This window comes from Mirounga angustirostris, unplaced genomic scaffold, assembly GCF_029215605.1.
Source record: "Mirounga angustirostris isolate CCGP_5_RB_7025 unplaced genomic scaffold, mMirAng1.0.hap1 SCAF_5, whole genome shotgun sequence".
Lineage (NCBI taxonomy): Eukaryota > Metazoa > Chordata > Mammalia > Carnivora > Phocidae > Mirounga > Mirounga angustirostris.
The window spans coordinates 78,680,690-78,703,937 of NW_026991713.1; the positions used below are offsets into that span (position 1 = coordinate 78,680,690).

The 23,248-nt window shown below is 36.9% G+C and overlaps 1 protein-coding gene across 1 annotated transcript; it reads right to left on the minus strand.

The window, feature by feature from the left end:
* SMCO2 (single-pass membrane protein with coiled-coil domains 2) lies at positions 1–23,037 on the minus strand. Its single transcript, XM_045868596.3, has 8 exons — positions 22,910–23,037; positions 20,620–20,737; positions 16,511–16,647; positions 15,112–15,261; positions 12,056–12,150; positions 6,175–6,227; positions 5,009–5,184; positions 1–376 (listed from the first exon to the last, which is right to left on the minus strand). The coding sequence occupies exons 1-8, from the start codon at positions 23,035–23,037 to the stop codon at positions 178–180; spliced, it is 1,056 nt and encodes a 351-aa protein (XP_045724552.1). The 3' UTR covers positions 1–177.
* Positions 23,038–23,248: the final 211 nt, after the last annotated feature.

The following is a 23,248-nucleotide window of genomic DNA, read 5'->3' on the forward strand; positions in this document are numbered from 1 at the left end:
AAAGATAAACAGCTTTCATATTTTCTGTCTGTGAACAAGCCATTTCCATAGAACTACAGTGTCCTTTGCCAAACATCCAATAGTATTTTTTGAAAAATATGTTAACCACCATAATACAAGAACAGCCAGAATTTTATTAAGGAGAGAGTCAGTAGGGAAACAGTAACTTCTATAACTTTAGGAGGGTAACAAGTCTTCCACTTCCAAGTTCAAGAAAGGAGCAATGATCTCCCGTAGTTCCCACATTCTGCGGTGTCCAAGCATTGTTGGGAGTAAGCTTTCAAAGATAAATGTAGCATCAAAAAATAGTATGTAACATGAAAGTCCAGTGAAGGTGAGGACATAAAACATGATGAAAATCCTCAGTGCACGTTTCCTGCAAGGAAAGCGAACATCTGTGTTAAGAACATTCTGAAGAAAACCACACTGATGAGACTCCTGGTTCCTCCACCCAGTTAGTTCTATAATGTCAAGGAAGTAACTGAACTTCTCTTGACCTCAGTTGACATCCACAAAAGAAGGAGCTTGGAGTAGTTGAGCACTTAAGTCCCTCCTAGGGCTGGTATTGGAATTCTAAGGTTTTATAGCCATGAAACAATGAAACCCTGAAAATTATGAGACTCTTTCCTTTGAAATACTCTTCTCACACTCTAGCAGACTATTGATACCTTTTCCTCACTTGTGAGGTATCTGACACAGATTCAGAGGGAAATAAAGGACCAGGCAGTTAGATTTTCTGGGGATATAAAATGCAATGTGACAAATGGAGTCTAGCTCTACCACTAGTTTTATCCTGGTACCAGACTTACCCTTTTAAAGTAATATAAACTTTCTCAAGTCTTTCAGGACTCCTCCTCCTAGGCTGGGCCTATGATCTATTTCATTTATTTGCTTTTAAATCCTTCCATTATTATTTTCTAATTATCAATGCAATACATGATTAGGGTAGAAGATCTGGAAGATCCAGAAAAACACAAAGAAGGAAAGAAATGTCACAGATACTCCAGCTACCTGGAGCTAATGACCATCAATAATGTATTTTAGAAGAGAAAATTTAGAGCACAGTTAAAGCTAGCTATGGATCTATTTTGTGATCCAACTCAGTGGATTCTGTAAACCTGAGCCAAGTTGTTTGGCATTATTGCCACTGGTTGTCTCTTGGTAGTTACGCAAATAATTGCTTCTATTTCACACATTTTTTTTCAATTAAAGATTTTTTTTTTTAAAGATTGTTTATTTATTTATTTATTTGACAGAGAGAGACACAGCGAGAGAGGGAACACAAGCAGGGGGAGTGGGAGAGGGAGAAGCAGGCTCCCCGCAGAGCAGGGAGCCCGACGCGGGACTCGATCCCAGGACCCTGGGATCATGACCTGAGCCAAAGGAAGACACTTAACGACTGAGCCACCCAGGTGCCCCAATTAAAGATTTATTTATTTATTTCAGAGAGAGAGGGAGAGAGAGAGAACATGAGCGGGAGGGGCAGAAGGAGAGGAAATCTCAAGCAGACTCTGCACTGAGTGTGGACCACCATGTGGAGCTCAATTCCACGACCCCAAGATCATAACCTGAGCTGAAACCAGGAATTGGTTGTTTAACCAACTACGCCACCCAGGTGCCCTATCACACATTTTATGAAAGAGCCAATGTTTTGAAAAATACTCTAGTCAGAAGAAGCTTTGAGGGCTGCTAAGATGAAGCAGAGATGCCCTGCCCTCGAGAAGTGCTAAATCTAGATTTGTTTTTTCTTATGAAAAGAAAAATGACTCACTACCAAAACATAGCTAGTAAATAAACACTGTTCTTCTTAAATTCTAAAACCAATCATCTCTGGAAATACCAAACTGGAACATTTTCAAAGGGAAACATTTTAACATATTTTTTAAAGAGAAAAATAGTTTTTCTAAATTACAGATAATTTGGAAAACAGAGAAATGAAAAAATTATAATCTCATCACCCTAATATCATTAGCTCAGTTTTCTTTTTTTTATTTTTATTTTTATTTATTTATTTTTTTTTAAGATTTTATTTATTTATTTGACAGAGACAGAGACAGCGAGAGCAGGAACACAAGCAGGGGGAGTGGGAGAGGGAGAAGCAGGCTTCCTGCTGAGCCGGGAGCCCGATGTGGGACTCGATCTCAGGACCCTGGGATCATGACCTGAGCCGAAGGCAGTCGCTTAACCAACTGAGCCACCCAGGTGCCCTGTATTAATTTTTTAAATTTTTTGTTTTATTTTGTTTGTTTTGCTTTTGGCTTAGAGTGTGTTCTTCCAGTTTTTTCTTTCCTTCACTGAACACTCTAGGTATGGTTGAGTTCAGATTTATGCATTTATTTATATATATTTATCTTTCAGATTTATTTTTTGACACTACTGAATCATTTGATTTTGATTTACAAGTCAATATAACATAAAATATTTTTCACATTTTCTATTATAAAACAAAAGAACATGTGCAATATTTATTTTTTAAAGTGCAGACTTTCTTTGGAAAACATCATAGCTACTAATTCAAAATAATTTCTTTGAGGGACGCCTGGGTGAATCGGTCAGTTAAGCATCTGCCTTTGGCTCAGGTCATGATCCCAGGGTCCTGGGATTGAGTCTCGCATCAGGCTCCCTGCTCAGTGGGGAGCCTGTTTCTCCTTCCCCCTGCTTGTGCTCTCTCTCTCAGACTTCAAAAAAATAAATAAAATCTTTGAAAAAAACAACAAAATAATTTCTTTCATATCACTTGTGTGGAACCAAATATTAGTGTCATTAAATATTTTATTCATTTTGAATTTACCTTCTTTAAAGAATAAAAATTATTCCTTTGACTTTTTAAATACTGTTTATGTATCTATTTAGTTTATTTTTCAAGATTAGCCATGCATAAAACCTTTAATCTTTTCCAAAATGTTCACATTATTTGTGGAAAGTCTATAAGGGAACTGTGGAATTGGGGATTATGCCAGGAAGAGGTACCTTCTGAGCCTAAAAACAACAAAACCGAGACACAATGATAGACTAAGTCTGCAAGATAAACCTCCTCAAAAAGATAATGTATAAGTATGCTTCAGTGGAACCAGTACATTTCCAGTTCTTAGAAAGAAATTGGTCAAATCCTTAGGCGGTCTTAACTAGAATATAATGATGTGATGAAAGATGGCCAACTCAACTGGATTGTAATCTGCCCATTTAACACAATCAAGTGATGATCAATGCAATACATGATTAGGGTAGAAGATCTGGAAGATCCAGAAAAACACAAAGATTTACTTACTCGTTTGATTTTTGAGATATAATTTGCATGCCATAAAATTTACCCTTTAAAGTGTATAATTCCGTGGCTTTTAGTTTATTCACAGGGTTGTACAACCATCACCATTATCTAATTCCAGGAAATTGTCATCACCCCAAAAAGAAAACCTGTACCCATGAACGGTCACTCCCTATTTCCCACTACCCTAAGGCCTTGGAACTATTCATTTACTTACTGTCTACATGGATTTTCCTATTTTGGACATTTCACAGGAATGGAATCATATAATAGGTGGCCTTTTGTGTCTGACTTTCTTTCATCATGTTTTCAAGGGTCATCCACATTGTAGCATGCATTAGTACTTTGTCCTTTTTTGTGGATGAACAATACTCCATTGTATGGATATACCACATTTTGTTTACCTACTCATTAGTTGATGTATATTTGTATTGTTTCTATTTTTATGAATAATGCTGCTATGAACATTCATGTACAAGTTTTTGTGTGGACATATATTTTCAATTCTTCTGGGTGCATACCTAGGAGTGGGTAAGATGGTAGCTCTATATTTAACATTTTCAGGAACTGCCAAACTGTTTTCCAAAATGGCTGCACCATTTTACAATCCCTCTAGCAATGTCTGAGGGTTCTAATTTCTCCACATCCTCTCCAATGTTTGCTATCGCCTGTCCTTTCAATTATAATTATCTTAGAGATGTAGAGTGGTAGCTCATGATTTTGATTTGTATTTCCCTAATCACTGATGGTGTTGACTATCTTTTCATGTGTTTGTTTGCCATCTGTGTATCTTCTTTGAAGAAATGTCTATTCAAGTCCTTTGCTCATTTTAAAAGTTGGGTTGTTCCCTTTTCTGTTGTTGAGTCATAAGACTTCTTTATCTATTCTGGATACTAAATCCTTAAGTTCCAGGGTTCTGAAAAAGTTGATTCTGACTATTTTTTTCAAGCTCTTTCATTGATTTTTATGGAGGAAGAAATTTTCTGGGGTCTTTACTCCACTATTTTCATTGACATCACTCCTCACTTATTAATTTAATAATTGCTCAGCATGGTGAAGATGTTTTATATTTCATGTCCCAAAATGATAAAGATGCCTGCCATCTTGTAGCTCATGGATTATTAGGAGGAGACAGATTTGAAATAATTTAATTGCAATAATATACTGTGGGTTCTACATCAGGATTATGTGTAAGGTAGAATGCACACACAAGAGAGATTGCTGAACATTCTACTTGGATTGGTAGTTGGGGCTAAAGAATCAGAAAAGTTTTCTTAGAGGAGGGTATTACTCCAGGAATATATGATGGTGTGGCATCTTCAGAAAGGGATCCAAAGAGTCAGAATTTGCTAAGATGTATGTCTTTAATACCATACAAGTGAGAGGCATCCTGTCCAGTGAACAAAGGTTTCCAAATCTGCTTAGCAGGAAGGTTCCTTTGGTGAAGGTGGCTGCATCATAGATTGCAGACACCATCTTTTAAGATTTATGTACACATAGTTACCTAAAGCAAGAATAAAGAAATCTATATCTATATATCTAATGCAATAGATCTACAGCTAAAAATAATATGAAAAACACTATGACTCCAATAAACACATAGACTTTTAAAGAACAAGAAGAAATAATTTATAAAGGAAGGTAAAACAAATTTTTAGTCACTCCTTGAAGAAATTCATCATACTATGCTTCATACATTTTGGGGCCTTTGTCCAGCCCCAAAGCCCCCTTTCTCTGACTTACCACATTGTAATGCTGGCAGGAGTGTTCTGCGCTACAGGGGGTGGTGGAGCCTCAGGAAGCTGGGGCTCAATTTCTTCCATATCCATTTCTTCAGGACTCTGAAAGTCTGTTTTCCCTTCTTGCCCTTGGTACGTTCCCAGCTTTGTACTCAGCAGAGTCATGTCTTTGTAAAAGTTCTGAAAAAAAATAGCAATCAACTGTCACTTTAAAAAATGATTTTAGAGGTCTGCTAGTCTTATTGTAGATGATGCACAGTGGTTTTCCTCCAGAACACCTCAGGAGCCCACATTGCCAATCCCATGTGAGTCACATGAGGAGATCATTGGCAAGTGCATACTCACCTAGTAGAAAGAGACTTACACATTCACAAAATAAGGTAGCAGCATGGTAGACCCACATGCTAATCTCTAACTACTGACTTATTCATGTAGGAAGATAATTATCCTTATATTGAATTCATCTGTTCAATTTGTTCATCTATGAAAAACATATTGACTCCCACCAGGCACTATTCTAGGATACTGTGGTTAACAAAATAGATAAGGAATGTGTATTCTATTACATGTGCATTTTTAAACCAAATGGATAAGGAATTACATGCACGTTTATAGGGACTGGGGGAAAAGCAATAAACTACGAAATATATATATATATATACACATTAGATACTATAGATTAGGATACATGCTAAAGAGAAAATAAATAAGACAATGAGATAGGGTAGCTGAGGTTTGTTGGTGGGACACCTACTTCAGATAGGTGGGATGATTAGGCACCTCTGAACAAGTGACAGGTTGACTCACTCATTCATTGCTTCTTTCACCCATTCACATTTACATCAACATATTGTGGGAGGAGTTCAGATATGGAGTTATTTTTCTGGCTAGGGCAGATTATGGGAGGTCTGGAAGAGGCGAAGACATTTGAGCTGAGCCTTGAAGAATACATAACATGTCGACATAGAGGCTAAGCTCTAAATGGAGGAGATGTAGAAGCAGACCATGAGATGTTCTGTCCACCCAAAGCAGAGAGCCAGGAAGGGGAGAAAAAAGTGATAATAAAAGAGAAAGAAAACAGTAGGTGGAAAACCCTAACTTCTAGAAAAAGAATTATCCTTATATTTAGATTTTATCATTATTTGAACTTGAGTAACTGTGAAATCTTACCTTTATTCTTGCAATGAGTTTCTCCTTTAATTCATGAGCTTCATTACAAGCATCTTCCTGAAAAGACACCCACAATTTTGGGTAAAATAGAAATATATTTTTCTGGTTTATACCATAAAACCTCACTCATGTTGACACCACTTAGTTGTAAAGTGGCTTCTTTGAAGCTTACTTTTACTCAGTAAAATCTTTCCTCTTACAGCAAGTTCATAATATAATCATGATAAATTGCAGGAAGAAAAACTAAAAGATTAGTATAATTATTTTTAACACTTTAGAAGTATAAATTTATACAATAGCAGCTTATGATAAATCATCTTTTTCTCTATTCATTATTCTCTCCTTGTGCCTTAAAAATCTTCCAAGACACTAGGGGCTCCTGGGTGGCTCAGTTGGTTAAGCGTCTGACTCTTGATTTTGGCTCAGGTCATGATCTCAGGGTTGTAAAATTGAGCCCCATATTGGACTCCATGCTGGACGTGGAGCCTGCTTAAGATTCTCTCTCTCCCTCTCCTTCTCCCTCTGCCTCTCCCCACACCTGTGTGCATATGCGTGCTCCTTCTCTCTAAAAAGAAAACAAACTTCTAAGACACTAGTTGGAGAAAAAGTATGTTTCAGAGAAAAAAGAAAATTGTATTTCTTTTAAGTATTTTAAAATTTATAATATATGAATATAAGTTCTTGTTATGTTAGTTTGAATATTTGGACTTTATAGTTTAGCAAAAGAGCTATCCATAAAAAATGTCTGGTTCCTCTTTTCTTCCCATCTCCTGTAGGTCATGAGGTAGAGATAACAGATGGTTTGTGTTGGTTTCTATCAGTAAGTTCAAGAGACAGGCTGAAAGCAACTTTTCTAAGATAAGGATGCCAAATATACATATGTCAGGAGTAAATAACTCTTGTAAGGTTTTTAATTAATCATTCTATAATAGTCTTGCAGGATACTTTGAAAGGCAAAGCTATAGCAGGAAGAACAGTGTTCTGGGATTCAAGAAAGATGGGTGCTAGAGGTGCCATTTCTAGAAATTTTCCTTAAACAAGTACTTGCAAAAGCAAGCAAAGATATGGATTGGTGAGGCAAAATTTGTAATAGCACACATTTATTATAAAGCCCCAAGTATGCAATGAAATAAATTTAATAAATCCAAAAATCAAATCCTGCATTTACATAAACAATGAAAAGGTAAAATGGCAACTAGTGGCATAGAAAGTTGCTGAAGAAAAATGCTAAGGGAAAACAGCAAGTTGCAAAACAATATATATAATATAATCCTATTTAAATTATAACAACAACATGTAAGTACATGTATAGGAAAATTTAGAAGAATATAAATATACTAAAATATTCACTGTGTTGGGGCGCCTGGGTGGCTCAGTCGTTAAGCGTCTGCCTTCGGCTCAGGTCATGATCTCAGGGTCCTGGGATCGAGCCCCGCATCAGGCTCCCTGCTCAGCGGGGAGTCTGCATCTCCCTCTCCCTCTGCCTCTCCCCACTGCTCCTACTCTCTCTCTCTCTGTCTCAAATGAATAAATAAAAAAAAAAATTCTTAAAAAAAAAAATAAATAAAAAATAAAAAAATAAAATATTCACTGTGTTTATCATTGAGGGAGTGGGATTATTTTTCATTTTTATATGAAATAGTTTTATGTTTTAATTATTAAAATAAGCATGCATTACTTTTGTTAGAAAAAATACACACATTTTTATTTTTTAACAGGAGAGCAAGAATGAGACTAGTCTTTTCATCTAGAAATATGGGCAAATCATGTCATGTTTTTGAGTTACATTTTTCTCCTCTGAAAATGAGAGTATAGACTACAAGACAGTTCCCTGCTAGGTCTAAAACACTGAGTCTATCTTTCATCCAATTTTGGATTCCATTCACTAAAATTCCCTAGATCTGAGATTCCCTTGAAGAACTGGTTTTCTTCCTTAATTATAACACTATTATGTTATTACCTGGACATATTTGTTATCTGTTTCTTCTATTTGCTTTTTAATTTCCATGATCTTCTCCTTTAAAACAAAAGGGCATAAATCAAAAGTTGTAATGAATGATGTGCGGAATTGAAACAAAGTGAAGATTTTTGGAAGAAAGCTCATTCATGATCAAAAAGTTTGAGATTTAATAGCAACTGTTTTTTTTGTGGGTTTTTTTGTGTTTTTTCTTGATACTGCTCTGGGTATTGATCTCCAAAATCAATATTAAGTTGTATCAACAAGATACAGTTGTCCACATCCTATGTTAAGTGGCCCTTGAGCTAGGCATTGTGCTAGTTGGAAACATGTAATGAGCATTTGCCCTCAAACCGTTTCCAGAAAGGGGCACCTGGGTGGCTCAGATGGTTAAGCGTCTGCCTTCAGCTCAGGTCATGGATCTCTGGGTCCTGAGACCCGTGTTGGGCTCCCTGCTCAGTGGGGAGTCTGCTTCTCCCTCTCCTTCTGCCTCTCATCCTGCTCATGCTCTCTCTCTGTATCTCTCTGTCTTAAATGAATAAATAAAATCTTAAAAAAAAAAAAACAAATAATGCAATATATGTTAAGAAAAAAAAAAGAAGAAGATAGCAGGAGGGGAAGAATGAAGGGGGGGGAAACGGAGGGGGAGACGAACCATGAGAGACGATGGACCCTGAAAAACAAACTGAGGGTTCTAGAGGGGAGGGGGGTGGGAGGATGGGTTAGCCTGGTGATGCATATTAGGGAGGGCACGTTCTGCATGGAGCACTGGGTGTTATGCACAAACAATGAATCATGGAACACTACATCTAAAACTAATGATGTAATGTATGGTGATTAACATAACAATAAAAAATTAAAAATAAGATAAAATAAAATGTATTATTCAAAAAAAAAAAAAAACCCAGCGGGGCGCCTGGGTGGCTCAGTTGGTTAAGCGACTGCCTTCGGCTCAGGTGATGATCCTGGAGTCCTTGGATCGAGTCCCTCATCGGGCTCCCTGCTCGGCAGGGAGCCTGCTTCTCCCTCTAACCCTCCCCCTTCTCATGTACTCTCTCTCTCTCTCATTCTCGCTCTCTCAAATAAATAAATAAATCTTTAAAAAAAAAAAAAACCCAGCTTCCAGAGAAAGTATAGTTACACTCTTCTTTTACCAAGTTCATCCATCCCCAATCCCTGAATTGTGTGACTTAAATATTTAGAAAGGAGTTGTGATCTTCTAATCACATTTTACTTGGTACCCTGGTTTATTTATATAGAAATATCTTTACATGGTACTTATCTAAGATAATTGCATCAAAGATAATAGATAGGAGTCAGTTGCAGAATGAAAGTCTATCATTCATATCAAGTCATGTTGATATGGAGATCTCAGAAAGCTTCGTGAATTTGGGGGTTAAATATCAGGCAACAGCCAAAGGCCACCTCAAAGTCCTTTCTTCACCTTAAAGGTCTTTTAATTTTGTTTCTGCTGTGTGTGTATTTTTTAAGTGATTTTACCGATTTTTCCCTCCTCTCTCTTCCATTCCTTTCTGAGTCATTCCATTTCTTCACAAGATATAAATGAGCCAATACATGTGGTTTTATTTTAACTTTATTAGCTTATTTCTCCTTTAATTTGCCCACACCACACTTTGGTTGTTGTTTCCATATCTAAAACTCTTCATTTCCCTTTACCAGAGTGAAACTACAGCCATTCCTACTGACTTTGCTTCTGTAATACTTATATTTAAAATTTCTTATTTAGGGACGCCTGGGTGGCACAGTCAGTTAAGCATCTGCCTTCGGCTCAGGTCATGATCTCAGGGTCCTGGGATCGAGCCCCGCATCGGGCTCCCTGCTCCGCAGGAAGCCTGCTTCTCCCTCTCCCACTCCCCCTGCTCGTGTTCCCTCTCCCACTGTGTCTCTCTCTGTAAAATAAATAAATAAAATCTTTAAAATAATAAAATAAAATTCATTTTATGGGGCGCTTGGGTGGCTCAGTTGGTTAAACATCTGCCTTCAGCTCAGGTCATGATCCCAGGGTCCTGGGATCGAGTCCCGCATCTGGCTCCCTGCTCTGCAGGGAGCCTGCTTCTCCCTTTGCCTGCTGCTCCCCCCTGCTTGTGCACTTGCTAGCTCTCTCTCTCTGACAAATAAATAAATAAAATCTAAAAAAAATAACAAATAGATGAAGTTTCTTATTATATTACTGCATTTGCTTTTATGGGGCCTTTCCCATCACCCTTTAGACTTATTGAGAACAGACCTTGTGTCCATTTTTAAAATCCATGTGTACTGAGGTATAATTTACATATAGTAAAACTCACTTTTTAAAAGTGTACTGTTCTATGAATTATGACATAATCAACAGAACAAGATATGTAATATTTCCATCATACCCCAAATTTCCTTGTGCCCCTTAGTCAATCCTCCGCTCCCTTTCCCCATGCAATTCCAGCAACCACTGATCTCTTTTCTGTTCCTATAGTTTTGCCATTTTCAGAATGTTATGTAAGTGCAATCACGAAATATGAATCTTCTGGATCTGGCTTGTTTCACTCAGCATAAAGCACTTGAAATTATTTCATGTTGTTGAATGAGTAAGAAGTCTATTCCTTCTTCTTGCTGAGTAGTATTCTATCCTATAACATGTACCACAGTTTATCCACATACTGGTTGGTGGATATTTGGTGTGTTTATAATTTTTAAGTCATGCTGTTTTTTTTTTAAAGTGCATACAAAGCTGTGCATCTTCAGGCCAGAGAATCTCCATATGTATTTGTCATGCCTTCCCTTTTCGTATTATCCCAAGCCTTTGTTGGTTTCTTTTTTAAATCTCATTTTCATTTATCTTTGTGCTCTTCTATCTTTCTCCTCATTCCTTTGATACCCATCCCTCCCTAACCCTACCTTCTACTGAAAGCCACATCCCTGTAACACAGCTGACTCTTGGAGAAATTTTCCAAGACAGAATATTTCTTGGCTTTGTCCTCTTCCCTTTTCTCATAATTTGCAATTTCCAAAGCCCAAAGATAGTGAAAAAAACTTTTGACTTTTCATCTAACTAAAAATGAGGTTGCTACTTCAAAATTTTGGACTAAATCGTGGCTAAAAGTATTCCCCTCCCACCCCACCCCCGGTGTTAAATCTGTGCTGATCTGTAGTTGACTTTTAGTATGTGAGGGGTCTAAATAAACATTACCTTCCTGCAATAAAAGAGACATTTCTTCTTTATTTCCTCCAAAATTCACTTTTTAAGTTTTTTGGTTTGAGCTAAAGCAGAGGAAGTAGATAGACACGGGTTTCTCCTTTCTTAGAGAATTGTTTTTCAAAGGCATGAAGTTTATAAGTACTGTCAGCCAGGGCTCTGAAGTCTAATTCTTATCCAAAGTTGGTCACTACCTTTCTAACATCCTATGACTCTTTTAAAAAGGGAAATTCAACCTTTCTCAGAAAAGAGTCTCTCGGCAGTGCAAGGCAAGAAAACTACAGAAAAACTGGAGACTGTGAAAACCAACACAAGAACTCTTCATGAAAGCATCAAAGATGAACACAAATATATCTCTTACATTTTAAGGTTGCAGTTATTCATAAATATTTAATCCCTGGATGTCTCCTTGAACTGTTAGGTGCTGGGATACAAAGATCAAGAAGAGAAGTCTTCTGTTAAGGTACTCATCATGGTCTTAAGATGGCACCAAGATATAAGCCTATCAAACTGAGTTTATAGGTAGAATTAAAAACTCGTCTTTTTGCGTTGTCAGAGAATAGAAGTGGTGGTACCCACATGACAGGTGCTCAGAACTGACCACCAGAAAGCAATCCTCCTCATGACAAAAGATGGGTTTCAATTCTTAGTGTGGTCTGTTAAATAATAGAAGGGGTGGGAAATGGTGGCAGAGTTCCCACAACCTCCCTGATTATCTTTTCCAAGCCTCTAGCTTACCTCAATGTTTTCTCCCTGATCAGGGTCAAGGTCTTGGTGTGACTCCAGCTTTTCAATTTGGTCTTCCAGAGACATCACCTCATTTAATAAGCTGCAAACAGACCAAGAGATGGACTAAGTCCTATGGATTAAGAAAAATCACCCAATAGACAATCTTTTGTGATTTTTCAAGAATGATATCCTATTCTTACATAAGAGGACTCTTGCGTTGTGGTTGTGTTGGAATGAGATGTCACAAATGCAATGCAAGAAGGTAAAAAACACTAAATAATCTAGATAATAGTAAAGAAATGTAAGGTCTAATTGGATACAGGAGCAGAAAATTTAAATGATTAAAATGGAAGCTTAGCTAAATTTCTAGAAAAAAAAAACCCACAGAAAATCTTTGGGACTTACGACTAGGCAAAGATTTAGACTTGACACTAATAACATTACCTATAAGAGGGAACATTGATAAACTGGACCTCATCAAAATTTAAAGCTTTTGTTTGGTCAAAGACTCTGTTAAATGGATTCACTTGTCAATATCTGGCAAAGGTCTTATACCTAGAATATATGAAAACTTCTTAAAACTCAACATTAAAAAACCAAACTATCCAATTAAGAAATGAGCAAAACACATGCACAGACATTTCACTAAGGAGATATATAAATGGCAAATAAAGACATGAAAGGATGCTCAGCATCATTAGCCATTAGAGAAATTCAAATTAAGACTATAATGATATATTACTACAAATTTATCAGAATGGCTAGGATGCAAAACAGTGATAATGCCAACTGCTAGTGAGGATGTGGAGAAATTGGATCACTCAGACATTGGTGGTGGGAACATAAAATGGACAGCCGCTCCAGAAAATAGCTTGGCACTTCCTGTCAAAACTAAAAACAGACTTACCATGTGACCCAGAAATTTCATTCTTGGGAAATTATCCCAGAGAAATGAAGACTTATTTTCACACAAGAATTTGTACATGAATATCCAAAGTAGCTTTATTCATAATAGCTGAAAACTAGGAATAACACACTTGTCCTTTGATGGTGAATGGTTAACCAAACTTTCTTTCTCTCTCTATATCCACATACCATGGAATACTACTCAGCAACAAAAAGAAAGGAACTATTGATATACAGGCAACAACTTGGATGAACCTTAGGAAAATTATGCTGAGTGAAAAAAATAAATCTCAGAAGGTTACATAATGCAGGATTTGATATAGCTAACCTTTATGAAACAACATAATTATAGACATATGGAAATGATTTGTCATTGCTGGAGATTAGGGGTCAGCTTAGGTGTGGCTACAAAGGGCTAACACAAAGGAGCCTTGTGCAATGGTACAACAGATTCTTGATGTGGTGGTGGTTATGTAAGGCTACCCATATAATAAAATTGCACAGAACTATACACACACTCACATGCACAAGTGAGAATACATATAACTGGGAAAATCTAAATAAGCTCTATTCATAGTACCAAGGTCAATTTCTTGGTTTTGATGGTACACTAGAGTTGGACAAGATATTACCATTTGGAAAAGCTGAGGAAAGATGAAATGGGCAAATTCCTCAAAAGATACAATCTACCGCTAATATATACCCAACAGTTCAGTAGCCTGAATGGCCCTATATATCATTAAAGAAATTAACTATGTAGTTAAAAATTTTACTCTAATGAAATATCCAGGCAATATGGCTTTGCTGGTGAATTCAATCAAACATTTAAGGAAGAAATTATGCCAGTTCTACACAAATTCATCCAGAAAATAGAACAAGTGGGAAAATGCCCCAATTTTTACTATCAGGCAAGTTTTCTGATACTAATACAAGAAAGAAAAAGGCCAATATTTCTCATTAACATTCATCCAAAAATTCCCTTTTAATAAACAGTATCCAACAATATATAAAAAGAATAATATATTATGACCAAATGGGGTTTATTCTGGAAACCCAAGGCTGGTTCAACATTGAAAAATCAGTCATTATAATTTGCCATATCAAGAGACTATGAACAAACAAACAACATGATCATTCATAGATGCAACAAAAGCTATTGAAAAAATTTAGTATAATACCTGATTTTAAAAACATCTCAGTAAACTAAGATTAGAAAACACTTTCTCAATCTCAAAAAAAAAAAAGCAAAACACCTTACATCACAATGCTTTTTCTGTAGGACTGAAAACAAGGTAAATATGTCTAGTGTCTGCTGTCATTCCTCCTATTCAACATCATACCCCAAGTTCTAGCCAATATGATAAGGCAGCAAAAAGAAGTAAAAGACATGCAGATAGAAAAAGAAGATATAAAGCTCTCTCTATTTGCAGATGACATGATTATCTATGTGGAAAATCCCAAATAACTTACAAAACTACTTGGAGCTAATAAATGAGGTTAGCAAGGTCACAAGACACAAGACCAATATACAAAAACTAATTGCATTTCTATATCCTGGCAATTAATAATTAGAAATTTTAAAATTTAAAGTATAATGGCACCAAAAGCATGAAATACTTTGGCACAAATCTAACAAAATGTGATATATCTGTACCCCGAACATATAAAACACCAATGAAAGGAATTTCTTTGACTCCAAAGTCCCTTCTCTTTATACCAGTGACTAGAAAAATAATAATTACTCTTATCTTCTCAGTTTCATCTTAAAACTTTCCACTTAAATTCAGATATGCATTAATTTAACAACCATACTTTTTAATACTTTTTTCATGTCATGCAGGTTGGATCCCTTTGGACAATACTGGCTAAAGCTCAAGGGGTTATTGGAGACTTGAAGTCCTCCCTCGGATGGCCATTAACACAGTTTCCAAAAAAAGCCAATGAGAGAAGTCCTTTCCTTGAGAGAAGAGAGAGCAAAGATGCAGATAACTTTGAAACAGGCTTTGAGATTTTGTGACATTGACTTCAAAACGTAAGACTTGGTACTTCTTATTCTGAAGGCTTGCCTAAAAGACTTTACCACCTTAAACCCAGAGTTTCTGAAGCTATGAAAATTTTCAATATTTTCTGATCAAACCCAATACCCTAAAATTACCTCTTCATTGTGTTTTCTGTTAGGTTTATTTTTTGTATAATATTGTTGATTTTCTCCATCCAGCCTATGTGATCAGCTCCAAGTTCTTTCACTTGTAGACCCATCTGTGTATTCCAGTAGTTTAGTTGGAAGAAAGTGTTCTCCTGACTCCTGCAGAAATATTATTATGATCAGTTTTAAGGTAAGAAATGGGAAACATCTTCAAATGACCCCAAACCTTCTTTCTTTGAATGGCAAGTTGGTATGCTGATTCATTTCCTGTCACCAAAATGGGCCAGGTAAGCAGTTAGGCCTCAAGAAAAAAGTTTGAGCACTTATTTGATATCCATTTTAGCAGATCTTCATAAGACTGGAGAAAATAAAATGTATTTTACATTTAGTAAAAAATAATGATATATTTTTAATTTCCCTGCATGGAATGAATGTTAAGAATTACACTATCCTAATGAATATTCTTGTTAGAAGCAGAGAGCTATGCAACAGGGCGAAGGGTCTACAAAGGTTTAACAATACATTTCTATTGAGAATTATAATTCTTTTCTTTTTTTTAAAAGATTTTACTTATTTATTTGAGAGAGAGAGTGAGTGTGAGAGAGAGAGAGGGAGAGAGAGCACAAGTGGGGGGAGGGAGAGGGAGAAGCAGACTCCCCACTGAGCAGGGAGCTTGATCCCAGGACCCCAGGACCCCAGGATCATGAGCGGAGCTGAAGGCAGATGCTTACCCCACTGAGCTGCGCTGAGGAGCTCCCATAATTCTTTTCATATCTAGAAAATTATCTGAGAGTGACAAGATATGCATTAATTCCACTCTCCAAAGAAGAGTTTGCAAAGAGAAACCTATGGCTCGGCCTATGTCTCTAGAAATACCTCTACTCCATATTCTTACTAGAATATGTAGGTAGTTACTTGTGCATATGAGTGCTTAAAGGTTTGTTTGTTTGTTTGTTTGTTTTTTTGAGTGCTTAAAGGTTTAAGACATATGGATTTTAAATCTTCCAGGCTTTCCCAAAGTGCTCTGCTAAATTTCATTTTCTCCACAGAATATTATTATTTTCTTTTTTTCTTTAAAGTATGACTAACATACAGTGTTATATTAGTTTCAAGTGTACAATATAATGATTCAAGAGTTCTATGTGTTATTCAGTGCTCATCACAATAAGTGTACCCTTAATCCCATTTATCTATTTTACTCAGCCCCCCACTCACCTCTCTTCTGACAACTACCAGTTTGTTCCCTGTACTCAAGAGTCTTTTTTGTTTGTTTGTTCATTTGTTTTTTTTCTTAAATTTTACATATAAGTGAAATCCTATGGTATTTGTCTTTCTCTGGCTTATTTCACGTAGCATTGTACCCACAAAATATTATTAAATGATTCCTTTTGCATGTGTCAAGGCTTACAGTTCAGGGATGTTCTCCTTGGAAAACTGCAAAGATGTGGATACATGAGGATCCTCATGTTGAACCTGATTTGTTTCTTGTTCATCCTGTTCATTCTGTAGGTCCTGGTGATGCTCAGCCTCCAGCTCCAACATATTCTGATAAAGATTATGAAAGAAGCAAAGCAGAAAAAAAGGGTTATAACAAGAGGTGATGATCTCTTTAGCTTATTTATGCCCCTTTCTCTGGGGGCAAGCACACAGCCGTCTCTGAGGCTGGAGCTTTCTACTGCATTTATAAAATAAGTAGACATGCTCTCCTGCTCCACTGACAGAGGAAGGCTGGGGCAGGGATGCATAGAACATCAGCGTCCTCGTGCAGAGCTCTTTTCAGTGCTGATGAACAACAGAATTCCACCCGACCATGGACTCTAGCACTCCACTCCAGATGACTGGTTTCCCAAAAAGTCAATGTGAAGGGAAAATAAAAGGGGAAGGAACTGTTTTATGTTAAGAGAGTCTAAAGAGATATAACAGCTAAATACATTGCATAGATCTTGTTTCGATGCTGATTTTAAAAGTACAGGCATTTCCTGGGTTTTGGCACCAAAAAAATTTTTAAATAAATAAATAAATAAAAGTATGGGCATTTGAGGGACACTTGAAAAAATTAGAATTCTCAAAAATTGAGGATATTAGGTTACATCATGGAATTATTGTTAGTTGTCCTGATGTGATGATGGAATCTTGGCTATGTAGAAGAAAGTCTTTATTTTTAAAAATGCTGTCTGAAAATAAACAGGGATAAAGTCTCATGCTGTCTTTGACCTACTTTTAAGTGGTTCAAAAAATTCCATCTATTTACATATGTAAAGATAAAGCAAATGTAACATGGTAACAATTTTAAAATCTAAGTGTGAGAATATGATTGATCTTCATATAATTCACTTGAGTTTTCTTTTTATTTAAAATTTTTCATAATAAGAAGTAATAAGGGAGGGGAAGCCTACTCTATCAGCTTGACCCACAAAATTTATTTTTTGTTTCTTTATTCTTTGCCTTGTTCTAGAAAAATATTCAAGGCATTTTCTGGTATTTCATTTCTATGCATGTACACAATTGACAATAATTTATCTTTGAACATTTCTCTTCTTTAGTAATGACATTGTGAAATATTTCTCTGTCCTTTGAAGAAGTTTGGTCTGAAATCCTTGTGTTTCAGCAAAACTATTTTTAAACTGGAAGGAGAAAAAGTTGGAGTGCAAATCAGTCTGTTATTGAAATGTCTGGATAAATTACTGGCCACATCACCAGGAATAACTAACATTCATGTAACTCTTTACAAACTTCTTTCACGTGCCTTCTTTCTTTTAATTCCCATGATAGACTTGACGTGGATAAAGTCAGGTGTTGAAATCCCCTAGGTCAGTCACATTAATGATTGGTCCAAGGTCATATGTTGTAGTGGGTTAAGTGGTCACTCCAAAAAAGATATGGTCATGTCCTAATGCTAAGACCCCGAGAATGTGACCTTATTTGGAAGAGTCTTTGTGGATGTAATTGAGTTAAGGGTCTAAAATGAGATTATCTTGAATTACCTGGGTCCTAAATCCAATGACAAGTGTCCTAATGAGAGACAGAAAGCACCTACACAGAGGGGGAGGTCATGTGAAGACAGAGGCAGTCACGTGTATGAGCTCACTGAGGGCAAAGGATTTTAGGCAGAGATATCCTCAACACTTTACAGCGCTTAGAACATAGTGGTTGCTCAATACGTGGTATTAGAATAGACTTCAATGTTTACTGCAGCACTATTTACAATAGCCAAAATATGGAAGCAACTTAAGCATACATCAATATATGAATGGATAAAGAAGATGTGGTGTGTGTATATATATATATGTATATATATATACACATATATATGTGTGTATATATGTGTGTGTATACACACACACACATACATACACACAATGGAATATTACTCAACCATGGAAAAGAATGAGACCTGGCCAATTGCGACAACATGGATGGACCTAGAGGGTATTATGCTAGGAGAAATAAGTCAGAGAAAGACAAATACCATATGATTTCACTTACATGTAGAATCTAAAAAACAAAACAAATGAATAAACAAAACAAAACATAAACAGATTTATAAATACAGAGAAAAAACTAGTGGTTGCCAGAAGGCAGGAGTGAAGTAGAGGAAGGGAATGGAGAGGTACAAACTTCCAGTTATGAAAAAAAATAATAAAAAGACTACATAAGTAAGGAAATACATTCTGCTTGTGAGAGATGCAGACAAAAGCAGGAAATAGGAAAGTCTGCTCACTCACTGGGCACCTGAAATCAACATTGTACATACCATGCCAGAGATTGGAAAATGCGAAATCAGAGCAAACCATTCACTTCTAAACATGTTGGGGGCTTTGACAGTTAGCTATGGCAATTTTGGCAGCCTGGCTAAAGTCTATTTTGTTAATTAAACCAACTGATTTTTTTTAAAAAACTTCTGTTAATTCTGTCCTTTTTCTGAACCTTCAAATCGTATGGTCTTATAAAAAAAACAAATGTAAGATTATACAAATTAAAGACCTTCTGTTTTGCTTCCAGAGAATAAGAAACCATTTCTTTCTCAAGAAGTCATATATTTGTCCTTTTACTAGCAAAGAGCCTAGTTTATTAATACTTCTGTTAATTATATAATTGCACGTGATTTATTTTTACATAATTGTAGAATTTGCCGCATAAATAAACTGATATAAAGAAATATAGCCAAAATTTTTAGAAAGCCTTTTGGTAAACCTTATACCCTGACTTGAAGTTTGTAAGAAATAGTCTTTTTGCCTTATACCATGAGAATGTGGACTATTTGGTAAAAATAATTCACTCTTACAGAGTGAATAATTTTATTCTCTAATTAGACTTACTCTGATTTGAACTGGGTCAACAGGTGATGTTCACTGATGGACAGGATTCAGCAGGGCACATTACACTGTGCATGCAGGGAAGGTGTCCTGGCTAAGTGGGTTTAATGGCAGCAGCCCCTGCGTGGAGGCCAGAGGCCCCCACCCCCCCAAAATCAGATGATATTATTTATAGAATAATACCTTCATTTGTTCCCTAAGATCATAGGGCCTCATACTTCAATTGCCCTATTTCCTTTTCTCATCTTCAGCCTTCCTAAAAACCCCATCCTAAGTCTCCCCTTCTCATTCAGTTCCTATTTTTTTTTTCCCATAGAAGGTGCTCTGTCTGTCTGTCCTTTCACTTCTTGTCTGTCTCATTTTATCTATTCTCCATATCTCTAACTCCATCCCCTCATGCCTTCTAGCCCCTTCTATTTCTTTGTTTGCTTACTGAAGAATCCTTAAAGATAAGGTCCAACTTAAGATATTCTTTGGTGGCCTTTCCTTCTATGGATTGACAGAATTAGCCATCCCTGAATCCAAAATATATTCAAAGTACTCAAGTAGACAATGAGCTCGATCCTGAGCTTCCTTTTGGGGCTGCATAGGCCTGGGAGTGAACATTCCCACACTATCCTTCCTTCATGTTTTTTGGACTGGTTGAAACCAATGGTCAATGGCCTGGGGAATTTATGGAGAGATTTGCTCAATGATAATAAACTCGGTCTGTCTCAGCCATGATTTTGCTTTGATCTAAATGGTGGTGGAAACATAAACCCTTTCCAGGATAATCTCAGGCGTTTGTTGAAATTTCTTCCATTCCACGTCAGCTGGGTGACTGAATTTCAAAGACCGAGAGATGTTCAGACTGAATGAAGAGTAACTAGATCTCTCTCATGCTTCCTGTTGGAAGACAATCTGTGAGCAGGGGGCAATTTGACGCATGGCAATTTAGTCCGAGGTGAAAAGGTCACAGTGTTTTCACAGATCCCAAGGCCCGAAGTAACATATAATGTACAAGTCATTGTGTGGGAGGGCTAGCAAGTCCCTCATGTGATAGCAGCAACCCGCAGAGGAGACACTACCTCCTTCCTGGTTTCAAGCTCCGAACACCCTGCACCGACCCCAGGGAAACCCTCAGGTGTTTCCTTACCGCGTTGAGGTAGGAGATGGCAAGTTACTCTCTTCACCCACCGTGACATTTAAGTCTCCCCCTTACCCATTTTGTAGTCTCTGTCTCATGAAGGAAGTCGGTTTGCGGCTTTTCGGAGAAAATGTTGTCCTTATCATCTGATCTGTCCAAGATGTGGTCCATTTTGGTAAAATCCCTTAGCAAACTGTAAGCCACACAGCCAAAACAGATGCTGTTATTATGCCTTAGGAGCACAGTATAGGCCTGCCCTAAACATTTCTGGAGGGAGAACGCTGGACTCTTTCCCGGGGCCCAGGACCACCTGATCTGCCTCCGCGTGAATCACGTCGGGCATAGTACGCTGCACAAAACGGGAATAGAGAGGCTGGGTAAGTATTTGCTGACTGAATCTAGAAGAGATTGAACAGTGAGATTTCAAATTCCAAAGCCATTGCAGCTGTGTGGCTGTGTGTGTGCAAATGTGTGTGTAAAATAAACAAATAATAAACACTCTTTTTAAAAAAGTAGAGTTAAAAAGTGCCATGTAGTTCAAAGGCCATGCAGAACGGAGTAAGTCTGCGATCCCATCTTGATCTCTAGCCCCAGATGTCCTCCCCACAACACTGGCTGGTTTCTTCTTTCTTCTTTCACAGAGATTCGATGCCTAAATAAGCAGCTATGCTTATGTAAATATATATGTCTTTTAAATCTATATGAGAGAATATTATACACACTATTCTGTACCCTATATTTCTTTTTTAACAGCCTCTTGGCGTTCATTTCATATCAGTACATGCAGAGCTGCCTCATTTTATTTTATTTTATTTTATTGAGATTTATTCATTTATTTGAGAGAGAGAGAGAGAGAGAGAAAGACCACAAGTGGGGGAAGGGGGAGGAAGAGAGAATCTCCAGCAGACTCCCCACTGAGCCTGGAGCCGGGATGTGGGGCTTGATCTCACAACCCTGAGATCATGACCTGTGCCAAAACCAAGAGTAGGACGCTTAACTGACTGAGCCACCCAGGTGCCCCTGCCTCATTTTAAAAATGGTTATATGGTACTCCATTGTGGGGCCATACACTAATTTGCGAATCAATTCTTTATTAATGCATACGTAGATTCTTTCCAGTTAATTGCTACTACAAACGATGCTGTAATGACCATCCCGACACACCTATGTGTCGATGTATATGTGTACAAGTATATCTATTGAATAACCCTACAAATAGAATTGCTGGGTCAATAGATACATATATTTTAAATTTTGATAAATGCTACCGAGTTATGCCTTAAAGAGGTTGAACCCATTTACACTTCCAGCAAAAATGATGAGTGTGCCTGTTTTCCACTCTTTTTCTACAATCATGTATTATTAAAGTTTTTAATCTTTGCCAGTTCCGTATGTTTAAACTGGTATCTCATTTCAGTTTTAATCTTTTTTTTATTAGCGAGGTTAAGCGTCTTTGCCTCTGTGTATAAAACTCATTTGTATTTCGTTTTCTACAGTGTGTTAATATCCTTTGCCCATTTCCTATCGGATCACTGTTGTTTTCTGGAGGGCATGTGTGTGTGTATATGTATATGGGTTAGCCCAGTGATGGGTATTAAGAAGGGCACGTTTTGTGTGGAGGACTGGGTGTTATATGCAAACAATGAATCATGGAACACTACATCAAAAACTAATGATGTACTGTATGGTGACTAACATAACATAATAAAAAAAATATTTTTAATGAAAAAAATTATCTCCCCTAATACAGTAAGTTATGTAGTACCATTAATGACACTGATAGATTCATCTTCACTTGTGGAAATAATTACTAATAATTCATAATGCTGTATTAAAGGATTATTTAGCTACTTAAAAAAATAAAAATAAAAACATCTTTGATGTCATAATAGCTTTTTTTGACATACAAGTGTTCTGGAAAATCTTTTACTTTAATAAATTTCACCCTATTTAAAAAGGTTGTTAACCATTGGTTTATATTATAACACATTTTTATCATGTACTAACAAATGCATATGTATATTTACATGAACACTTTGTGCTTTGTCTACTATACAAAGCATTGTAAAATGGTTTATATATTTTGCAGGTGAAGATAATAAAGGCACAAAACAATCAAAGTATTTTTGCAAATTGAGATTAGAGCCTTGACAATTTCTATTCAGCTGATGTCCACCTGGTTCATGACCATAGGCCCCTTTAGTGTCTCACAAAAAATATTCATGAGGTCAAAATTAGAAGAATCGTAGAGAAGACGGTCAACCCACCCCTGAACTTGGCAGTCTCATTATTTGCATCCTGCTGTCCCGAGGAAGTGTCCGGACAGGACCACAAAAACTGCCCCCAGGGCCCAGGCTTCACTTACTTCTGCATTGCACCTTCAGCCACATCCATATTTTGGAGAAAGCCATTGTTTTTCTTGGTCAACTGTTGTTCCTTCCCAACTGTCATCATCTGCAGAGATGTCCTGTCACTTAGCTTCATGAGCGCCATTTCTTCAGCACTGCGGGGACAATGATGGCAACAAGATGGCTTTCACCACAGGATTGGCAACTATATTCCCTTCGCTGATACACTGAGAGCAGGTGTATTAACCCTTCTCCTACCCAAACTGACCATCAGTTGTAAGGGACCCCAGAGTAAGTTCTTAAGTTACTCTGTTCAAATATATACAGGAAAGTTTCTGTGTGTGGCTATTCCTTAG